Source organism: Parambassis ranga, chromosome 21 (genome assembly GCF_900634625.1).
Source record: "Parambassis ranga chromosome 21, fParRan2.1, whole genome shotgun sequence".
In the NCBI taxonomy this organism is placed as follows: domain Eukaryota; kingdom Metazoa; phylum Chordata; class Actinopteri; family Ambassidae; genus Parambassis; species Parambassis ranga.
In genome coordinates this window covers 8204544-8215210 of record NC_041041.1, presented here as the reverse complement: position 1 = coordinate 8215210, position 10667 = coordinate 8204544, and the positions used below count along the sequence as shown (strand labels likewise).

General features: G+C 41.2%; 2 protein-coding genes across 4 annotated transcripts; both read left to right on the top strand.

Moving 5' to 3' along the window:
• Positions 1-1935: 1935 nt before the first annotated feature.
• On the top strand, positions 1936-5648 carry abhd13 (abhydrolase domain containing 13). Its single transcript, XM_028394457.1, has 2 exons — positions 1936-2111; positions 3069-5648. The coding sequence occupies exon 2, from the start codon at positions 3103-3105 to the stop codon at positions 4156-4158; it is 1056 nt and encodes a 351-aa protein (XP_028250258.1). The 5' UTR covers positions 1936-2111; positions 3069-3102; the 3' UTR covers positions 4159-5648.
• Positions 5649-6964: 1316 nt separating this feature from the next.
• Positions 6965-9847, top strand: tnfsf13b (TNF superfamily member 13b). 3 transcript variants are annotated; one of them, XM_028393550.1, is made up of 7 exons: positions 6965-7042; positions 7350-7633; positions 7717-7831; positions 8274-8330; positions 8511-8635; positions 8927-9077; positions 9286-9847. In XM_028393550.1, the coding sequence occupies exons 2-7, from the start codon at positions 7400-7402 to the stop codon at positions 9396-9398; spliced, it is 795 nt and encodes a 264-aa protein (XP_028249351.1). In that variant the 5' UTR covers positions 6965-7042; positions 7350-7399; the 3' UTR covers positions 9399-9847. The 3 variants fall into 3 exon arrangements, with proteins under 3 accessions (XP_028249351.1, XP_028249350.1, XP_028249352.1); XM_028393549.1 differs by lacking the exon at positions 6965-7042 and adding an exon at positions 7193-7279; XM_028393551.1 differs by lacking the exon at positions 6965-7042 and having other exon boundaries at positions 7194-7633; positions 8535-8635.
• The last annotated feature ends 820 nt before the right edge of the window (positions 9848-10667 follow it).

The window sequence follows — 10667 nt, the reverse complement described above, 5'->3', positions numbered from 1 at the left end:
AAGGTGCCGGCCAACAGACATATATGTCACATATCAATGGCTGTATACCGGCAGCCATTGATATCAGAGTGCAGTTTCTTAGTTTTCAACATCAAGAATTGTGGCCGTCTTGTATAGGGTCATACTCTGCTGCTTTGGTGTCCCCAGCCCTGGCGTGAGGTGAATGATAAGCATGTCCTTTGGCCTGATGATATGATATTCCCAGCTGGGTCATCACGGCCCCTCCTCATCCTATAGCGGCTCTACTTTCTGTTATTGAGCCTGGGCCCTCCAGCTGTTAAGAGTGCTATATTTCAAATAATTGAGTCACAAGCTACAAGAGTGGAGCCACAGAGTGAGCAAGTGTGTGTGTGTGTGTAATAGATGTTTTGACTGATATGTCAAAGGTAATTGAGTCTTAGGTGGTGGAGAGTGAACTTGCCACCTGTCAGTCTCATATAAGCAGAACCTGTCAGAATGCAGCTCTCCCTATAACCTAAAGAGACACGTGTGAGAGAGCGTGTGCACGAGTGTTTACCACTGTTGCACAATTTGCACTACAATACAGCATCTCCTATTGTATCAGTGCAGGGCTGCATCCTCTCCTTATTTTTGCTACATAATCTAAACAATGAATAGAATCTGAACATGGAAACATATATCTCTTTTAAAGAAGTGTGAATATTTGAAACCAGCCATTTTTCTATTGTCCAAGTGGATTCTTACGAGGCACCCTCACTGTTTCCTTTTTTCATAGATGAAGAAGAAAATCAGCAGTTGTCACTTTTTAAAACATGCTGACTTCCACAAAAAATACCCACTACTGTCTTAGAGTGTAAATATAGAGGAGGATATTGTTGACATTTAGGCAACAAATATATCAATCATCCCTGGTGTTGCATTCAATCTCGTTTTTGATAGCTTATGAAGTTACTATCAACAGAATAGACCAGCATGCTTCATCTAAGGGTTTTGATCCTGACTCGGACAACACAGAAAATCAAATCAACGGACCTCAAGGACACAGCTGAACAGCCAACAGCTGTGCTTGTCGGCACATAATCTGTCTGTCTCCTCCAAGGTCACACTGAGTGTGAGCAAGATGCTAAATACAGTACAGCTAATAGTGAGATAGAGGCTTTATGACTTGTTTTCCAAGATAAACAGGAAGATTGTTTTTAAGTTGACATGCTTCCCGCCTTAACTGTTCTTTCATTGAAGGAGATTTTATGATTATAGGACTTTTCTAACAGCACTTTACACTACCTAATGTTATGGTTGTCACATCATTAATTTGACACACTCTTGTAGACTGTGAGGTTTCCTTATTTGTTTTTTATAGTCTGTAGTTGAGATCACAACAAGCAACCATTTATTTTAAGATCATTTTTATTGTGTGTTATGTAACATACCAGTCTTCACCTCCACCAACAGATTCTCTGTTACAGAAATGCAGTTATTCAGTAGGTATTGATGATTCCTGAAGGACCCCATTTAAAAAAAAAACACAACTTTATCTGATGTACAATATTTTGATTCTACAATTCTATCCTTATGTGTGTACAGGTTATGGGCCATGATCATCAGCAAGCAAAGGAAGCCAGCAACTTTAATTACTTTTAACCTAAAGTAAAAATTTAGCTTATTTTGTTGACTTTTTCATATTATTATCTTTCCAAGAGCACCATCTGCTGGACGAAAAATTGAATAGCACAATAATGATTGGAGAGTTAAAAATCATACCGCTGTTTAAAATAGTTTTGTGTTGCGCATGACACCTTTACATCCATTATTATATCTGTCTTGACATTAGTACGTGCTAGTGCGCATTTTTATTAGTATAATTAACGCGTTACAACACCGTTAAAATGTTTGAGTGTGTACGACTGTTTTACCCGGAACTCTCTTCCTTCTACCCTTCCATCCACACGGACTCTAAATAAGACTACACCAGTAATGCTAACCAGCTGTGCAGCTAGCTTCGCCGGCTGTTGCTGACATTTAGTCACTTAGCTCGCTTCTGTTACTAATTTTCTTAGCTTTCGTAAAGCTGAATGACAGAGGCCGTGGTGTCTATGAATCACTGTTCGGTAAACATTTCATGCAGCTGAGACGTTAAAAATGAGAGAAGGGTGAGTAGGTGGCTGTCTTGCTAACCACTTATAAGATAGCTAGGTGGCTAACTTAAAAAGCTATATGTGACAGCGCTAACTTAGCTTAGGTGATAGCATGCATGTTACGATAGCAGCTAACGTCGGTTTGGATAGTTCAGCATTCTAATAAATAACTTTAATGCTGGCGTGCTCGTATCTTTGAACCTATACTGTGTGGTGACAGTGTCCAACGCCCCACGGTAGTTAACGTTAGCTAGCTTGTTAGACCTCTCAAATCGTGAGTCGTAAGAGTTTTTCATCTGACTGGCAGCAGCTGTCATCATTTCTTGTGGGTGGGGTCGAGGCATTTTTCCATTCTTGTTTGATATTTATAGTGTTAGTTAGCATTTAGTAATGTAATTTACCGTAGTGTTGGGGTCCCGCACCACATAGTCATTGCCTATACTGCCAATTACTGATGAGTTTATTGTCAGCTCATCTGGAGTTGGGTTAGTACACCTGAATTAGCTAATTGTAGACTGGGTCAGCAGCAAAAAGTGGGAAAGGGCAATGCTGTGACTTCACAGAATCAGCCGTGAGCACATATGGGGATTTTTTCACTTGCTTATGATAAGATTGTTAGATAAGAGTATAGTCTAGTATAGTGTGATTAACTAGTCACTCACTATTACTGTTTTTAAAGAATCAGCAGCGCTCCTTCAAAGTTCAGTGACAGAATATAGCCAGTGGCCTGAGGTGGAAGGATATGAGTTATACTGCTTCTGTCAACCTAAGATGGAGGTTGGCTGGAATGATAATAATGCAGAGTCTTTTGTCGTATTGCAAGTCAGGACTGCCTCAGCTATTGATGCAGGAAAAATATTTTGTAATTTACCTATTTCTTTTCCTTAAATAGATCACAGTTCTTTACAGACAGGCTCACTCCAGATTTACTAAAACATTCCCTCTTTCTCCTCTCTGTCTATGTATTTGCAGAGTGTGTGTCTTGTGACTCAGCTCTTGTGTAGCCATGGAGAAGCCCTGGAGACTGTGGGGGGCAATGGAGCGCTGTACGTTGACACTGGCCTCCTGGTCCTGGGGTGCCTGTCGAGTCTCTCTTCTGGCCCTCATCCTCACCTTCCACCTGTATGGAGGATTTTTTCTCCTTGCTCTCATCTTAGCATCTGTGGCGGGTATCCTCTACAAATTTCAGGATGTTCTCCTCTACTTCCCTGACCAGCCCTCCTCCTCTCGCCTTTATGTTCCCATGCCAACAGGAATCCCACATGAGAATGTGTACATTCGCACTAAGGACGGTGTGAAGCTCAACCTCATACTCCTCCGGTACACCGGAGGAGATGCACCTCCTGGAGTCACCTCTAGCAATCAAAGCAGCCCCACTTCCTCTGCTCCACCTACCATCCTTTATTTCCATGGTAATGCAGGTAATATTGGCCACAGGGTGCCAAACGCCCTGTTGATGCTGGTCAATCTAAAAGCTAACGTGGTGCTTGTGGACTACCGTGGCTATGGAAAAAGCGAGGGTGAGCCCAGTGAGGATGGGCTGTACCTGGATGCCGAGGCAACGCTGGACTATGTCATGACCCGCCCTGATCTGGACAAGACAAAGGTGGTGCTCTTTGGTCGCTCATTAGGTGGTGCTGTGGCTGTGCGTTTGGCCTCGGTCAACCCTCACCGTGTAGCTGCCATTATTGTTGAAAACACCTTCCTCAGCATCCCCCACATGGCAGCAACACTCTTCTCCTTCCTGCCCATGCGCCTGCTGCCCTTATGGTGTTATAGGAATCAGTTCCTGTCCTATCGGCAGGTGGCGCTGTGCCGCATGCCTTCACTGTTTGTGTCTGGTCTGTCAGATCAGCTTATCCCACCAGTTATGATGAAGCAACTGTATGAGCTGTCTCCTGCGCGGACTAAACGCCTGGCTATCTTTCCAGAGGGCACACACAATGACACGTGGCAGTGTCAGGGCTACTTCGCTGCTTTGGAGCAGTTCATGAAAGACCTGCTGAAGAGCCATGCCCATGAGGAGAGTGCTCAGCCTTCATCTAGTGTCACCATCATCTAAAACAACAGTCACAGATGGACTGTTGACTGCACATTGTGGGCTGGAGAAGAGATTAATTGGAGGGACTTTATTGGTTTTTGGAAAGAATGTACATTTTTTAAAAGATATTTTGTCTTGAGTTTTTGTTTTAGTTTCTCTTTTTACCTTTCTGTAATTAACATGTTGAAATATTTTCACTTTTTCAAGGTTTTAAGAGAGGCTGACGATGTTCTGCTGGGTTTTTGTGTTGCAGCTATGAATGCATGTATTTATGACCGTTTAATGTATGGAGCCAGAGCACACAGGCCCACAACACAGAACATGTCGCAGCCACAAAAGAATTCGCTGTTATGAGTCAGTTGATACAAATTATAGCCAGTGAGACAGCTTCACAGTTAAGGGCCTATGGCGGTTCAGGAAAAATCAATACTGGAATTGATTTTTCTTGTATACAAAATCAGACACTGATGAAGGATTATACTGTAAATATATACAGATCTTTGTTAATAAATTGCACTTTTCTGTTCAGATTTGTGTAGGCTGACATCTTCTGAGCAATATTTTGAGGAGCATAAGGACACATTTTTCTTTCCCCCCTGAACTGACATTAATATATATGTACAGCATCCTGGCATATTATAATATTGCGGTAAATATTTTGTAATGTTCCCCTGAAAGGTTTGTCCACCACAAAAGCATAAAGCTCACTGTGGAAAAATTATATTCGGTCACAAAAGTGTGTGCTTGTGGTCGGAGAGACAAGGTGACACATTTGATACTTAGGGTGTCAAAATAAATGTCTTCAATCTTGCTTCCAGTCAGACTACTTACATCTCATTGTAGTTTGGATGATCTGTCCTCCCTGTTTTAGTGTCTAAGTGTAAAAACACAACTAGCACACACAGGCGAGGCATTGCTACTTTGACTTCTGTAGTTCTGAAAGGAGTGTTTGCTCTTTGTGTTTTGTTATTTACAGTGTGTCAGGTTTATTCAAAGCTGTCTTAGTATGGTACTGTAATACATGTCAGTGTACTGAAAAAGTTATTGGTTGCTATAAGCATGTCCTTACTGACCATTAGAAGATGCATTCCTTCAGCATTTTGTGAAAAAAGTATCAGAAAGTAAAACTAATAAGGTAACATGGCCTTAATGTCTGAATAAAATAAGTGAAGTGGGCGTTTTCCAAATTATAAGCAGTTTACTAGAAAAGGACGACACTGTCACCATGACAAGATTTACAAAGAAGTGTTGTCTGGTATATAATTTCCTAGAACTGAAAGGCGCTATGAAAGATAGTATCTCTCTATTAATATGAAACTAAAGTTTCACGCACACATTAGGAAGTGGCTTTTGAATGGCCAGTACAGACAGACAGTGAGTCGCTACAGCCAATGGTTCTTTCAGCTTACATATACAGTGGAGGGGTATGTGAGTATTTTACTAAGATGGTTTTGAAACAGTCCAAACCTGCCTTTTAAAAGAAGAATAAAGTGCAAGCTTTTATAATCAAATATTGTGATTATTTATTAGTGTTTATTATCAGCATTGTAATTGCTAATTAGAGGATTGTCTGCCCCATGCTTATGTGACAAAATGGCTTTACTCACTTGGAGGGCTTTTAAATGAGCTAATTAACCTTTCCTGCACGTCTTCCATGGGTGGAGCAGAGCCTGATGATTAAAACACTATTATCTGCTCTCGCTAAATGCAGCACACTGCTCTGCAGTGCTATCAAAGCCATTTGAATACACTCAACAGATCTCCTTAGCCATATTTAAAGCTGTTTGTAAACAGTATGCAGAAAAAAAATATTGACCACCAAAAAGACAATGTGTGTGTCAATGTGATAACATGGAGAAAAAAAAAATGTCTGAAGGCTTCTGTGAATGTAAATGGTGGTCTTGAATTAACATGGTGTGTATTGATAAGTCTTTTCTTCTTTTTGTGTGATTTTGTTTTTCTTCCACTGGTGGCACTGAACAGATTTTTTGTATTATATTAAATCCATATGCTGAGTTAGTCAATCTGAATTCAACCATGTGAATATACACTAATTTTATTCCACAAGCTTTGTTTTGTAGACTCCTGCTGTTAGTTTGCACCATCACTTCATTCAAGAAACAAAATGATGTGATTTATTGTGTTATCAGCTGGCCTAAAACAAATTGAATCATGAAAACAATATTGTTTTTTTTTTTTTAATTTTATCCAAATGCGCTGTAGCTATCAACACCCTGTTCATGAAAAGAATTAAACTGAATGTCTTTTCATATTTTTATATAAATCATAAGCCAGGTACTGTGCAAGTGCACTATGGAAGATCTGTATATGTTCCTATGGTTGTGAATACATTGGAATGCACACTGCTGAAAATGTTCTCATGATTTGGAATTAACTTGGCATGTGATTACACCGAGTCTTACTGTAACAAATCTGCAACAAGTGTTGACTGACTTTGTGTACATCTGTCATGACTCACACACTGAAGAGACTTTGATGGTTATGCTGAGCAGACAGACGTGTGACTGAGCCATCTTTGTCTTCAGTGATTTTCCATTTCTGACTTTCTTTTCTATTTCAAAAGTGTCGACAAATTTTTTTGTAAGCACACATTTTCACTTACTATTTTCTGTACTGTAACATGCAATAAATTGATACATTAAAAATCTTTTTGTTTTTGTTTTGTTGTTTTTAATGCAACAGTTCGCTTGAAATCACTTCACTTTTTTTATTCTGGGAATAGATTGTTTGTTTTGTTATGTTGCTGTTACTTCCTTCTTTCAGTACATGTCAAAGTCATACCACATACTGTCTGTGCCCCACAATGTTTAATCGTTCCATCTGTTTTTCTGTATACAGCTTCAACTCCTGCCTGTGTCCATCCACAGGGACGGCTTGTTAAAAGGTAAGATATGTTTTGTGAGGAGGAAAAGAAATGAAGGAGAGATATGTCAGTGCTGCTGCTGGTCAGGCAGGAAGCAGTGAGTGTGGTTAGCTGAGCGGAACACTAGAGGGGAAGCTGTTTTGCCCTTTTTTGTACTGTATTCGTCCTGCGCAGTCCCTCATTCTGAGCTGGGTCCGGCTACTGAGCGACAAAAGCGAGAGTTAAGGAAGTCTGTTCTGCTTATAAAACAGGAATTAAGTAAGGCTAGAGGCTTTTGATGACAGAGGAAAACCATCCACCTTTGCTGATCTTACTCTGTTTGTCGTAGTTCAGACGTGAGGCTTGTCATGCTGCCAGTGTGAGTTCTCTGGAGATTGCATGGGCCTTACAATGGCAGTTTTGTCAGGTGTGAAGCCCAGGACTGGACAAGGTGCAGGTGAAGGAAGGCTGTCTTGGCCAGTTCTCCTGCTGGCACTCGCAGCTGTCACCTCCTCCTCTCTTTCAGCTTTGTCCCTGTACCAACTGGTGGCTCTCAGTGCTGAGGTGGAGGGACTCAGATCAGACATCTGTCGCAGGAGGGAGGAGGGACAGGAGGTCAGGCACAGAGGCCAGGTAAGAAGAAAAGCCCCCATCGACACTAAGTAAGAAAGACTTACAAAAAACTGTATTTCATGTACTGAGTTGTGTTTATGCAGACTGACAACATCAGCAGCAGGAGAAGCAACCAAGAGCCCCTGCACCAACCGGGGTCTCAACATGCCTCCGCTCTAACAAGGCTGAGGAGAACGGTGCCTGTTACAGAGACGCTAGGTAAGACACGCACCAGCATAACAGGCAGTTGGTAAAATGTAATTATTCTTTCATTTACAAATATGAAGACAAATATACAGTGTGACTGACGACTTCTGTTTCATTTTCTATACTGTTGAGTCACATTTATTATTTATAAGGCTGAAAATCACAAGGTTGCTTCATGGGGCTTTACAGGCCGCAGCAAGAAAAGTTCCAAAAAACATCGTCCACTTTCAAATTGACTAACATGTAATTACTTTATTAACTTTAAGATGACTTTCATTGTACTATGATTTATTAAAAAGAGCAATTTAACAATCCAATAGTTACACCGCTGTTGTAGGCTGACAGTGACAGTAGGCAGAAAAACGGAAGGAACAGGAGGGACAAAATGCAGCCATGAAATAATTAGCTGTATGCTCTGGCCAGTTTTAACTTGTCCAATGTTTTTTTTCCCCAGTTCATCAGTCTTGCATTCAATTGTTGGCAAACAATAGCAGGAAAACCTTCAGCAAAGGTACAGTACCACCCTTTATTGTTTTCATTTGAATTTCATGTAGACGTATCAGTCATCCTGGTGTTTTTACATTTAAAAAAAAGTCTATGCTGCAGATACAAAACAGCAACTTAATTGAAAACCGGATAACTCAGATGTTTAGCTTTGAAATAGTTAATACAATGTTACATCTTGGATCAGAAATTTCCCAAGAACCATACATAGGTATCCCCTGGCAGACCGGGCTGAGGAGAGGTTCCGCCCTGGAGGCAGACGGTGACCGCATATTAGTCAGAGAGGAGGGATACTACTTTGTGTACAGTCAGGTAGGTCGTTGTCATATCCCTGTTTTTTCCACAGGGGGGTGCTGCTAGTCTGCCTGCAACTCACCATTCTGCTCACCATGTGCACCCCCCACCCTCCTCCAAATACACACACACACTTAATGCAGAAAAAAAGGGTGTGCTCAATCCCTGCTTGCAGCTGGTTAAGAGACCTTGGAGGAAGGTCAGATAAAGGGGAAAAATGCAAATTATGCTTGCATACATTAGATGAAGCAGCAAATGCTTTGCCATCCATAGGTCATGGATTTAACCCAGTAATTGTGCTGTGTACAGGTCGACTACAGGGACAGAACCTTTGCAATGGGCCATGTGGTGATCCGGTGGAAGAAGAACGTTGTGGGAGATGAGTCTTCCAACGTGTTCCTGTTCCGCTGCATCCAGAGCATGAACTCTGAGTATTCTTTCAACACCTGCTACACAGGAGGTAGTCTTTGTTGCATCCAGCTATGTTCACCCCTTTACCAGCAGCTCTTATTGAGGTCAATCAGTTTGTCCTCTTGCAAACTATGCAGCATGTGTGTCTGTGGAAAAGATTGTGCATGTGTGTCAGGAACATGGATCGATGCTTGTGGGTTGGGAAAAAAAATGAAAATGTCAGTTCAAGGTCTAAAATGGACATTTGAATCCCTCAGGTATTGTGAAGCTGGAGGTTGGGGACTACTTGGAGCTCCTGATCCCACGGCCCACAGCCAACGTGTCCCTGGAGGGAGACACCACCTTTCTGGGGGCTGTCAAGCTGGTTTAATGTGTGTCACCTCACACCGGACCCCGGGGATGCTGAGGTGACACTGCTGAAGGAGATGCAACAACATGACACACAGTTCTGGTGTCTGAGTGTTTTGTGTCGTGAGAAAAATACAGGAACTAGCCATTTCTGACATCCACTGGCTGAGTGACAGACTATGTGACTGGTAGCTTGTTCTGCCTGAGCTGACACGGAGATGACAATAAGCTAAGGTCTTTACTTCTTACCTTCATTATGTTCATTTAATCACAAACAGGGCATGTCCCAACTCGCTTATAGTGTGTTTCATATTATACACATCAGTAATCTTATATTTCCCTCTGCAGCAGCTTTGTTACATCTTATTCTACTGTAAATACTTTGAGCACAAGAGTGGTGTGTTTAAACTCTTTATGTCTAACCGATGTAAAAATTCAGTTGCAATAAAGTGACAACTCTTGCACAAGAGATTCGTGGGTGAAGGCGGTTGTTCTATTGTTGGCCACAAGGAGGACAGAGAAATCCAAGTCACTGGAAGGTTCAGCAGGAACAAGAAAGATCAAGTATATTTTTAGCTCACAAAACATGATGTAATACAAAATGATTTATGAAATGTTTTCATTTACATACTTGTTGAAAAATACTTAATACTTAATGTCCTCTCAGGCTTTTTCTCTCCATTAGAGGTATTTTGTCAGCATGAATACACTTATGGATCCCTTTTATTGTATAAGTCAGAGTCTTGGACATCCAGAAAGTAGTCTACACCAGCAATGATGGCATCATCACTGACAAAATGGTGACCACTGAGCTCCATCTACATTGTGGAGAAAAGGTCAAGATTGTAGTTCAAATCCAAAAATTCTGGATGTCTTGTATGGGGCCTTTTTTGTGTGAGACTGTGGTAGGAAGTGCTGAAAACATGACAGATTGTCCTTGGATGTTAACTGCTAATTAGGCCATAGATTTACCACCCTAAACATACAAAAACAAGGATTACAGCACAATCTGGCTGCTCCCAACTGGGAATTAAGTGTAAACGCAGAATTTAATGTAGCAAAAATTATTTTTTAGATTTTTTTCAAATTGAAAATGCTCTCAAAGAAATAACATACATTTTATCATTAATATCGGCTGTATTTATCAGTTCTTATCTACCTGCCATGTCTATCTATAACTCTCACACACACTACTGCAGGTTCTCTGTCCGTTGGGGCTCAGAGTCAGACAAAGCCCAGTGGGTGGTCATTTCTTCACCAGGCACTTTGCCCTTAGAGTCATGGCTCCATT

Excerpts from the sequence above, each read along its gene's own strand:
- abhd13 (XM_028394457.1), top strand. The coding sequence starts at position 3,103 with ATGGAGAAGCCCTGGAGACTGTGGGGGGCAATGGAGCGCTGTACGTTG.
- tnfsf13b (XM_028393550.1), top strand. The coding sequence starts at position 7,400 with ATGGGCCTTACAATGGCAGTTTTGTCAGGTGTGAAGCCCAGGACTGGA. Across the intron at positions 7,634-7,716 it reads AGGTCAGGCACAGAGGCCAG|ACTGACAACATCAGCAGCAG; the intron begins GTAAGAAGAAAA and ends GTGTTTATGCAG. Across the intron at positions 9,078-9,285 it reads CAACACCTGCTACACAGGAG|GTATTGTGAAGCTGGAGGTT; the intron begins GTAGTCTTTGTT and ends TGAATCCCTCAG.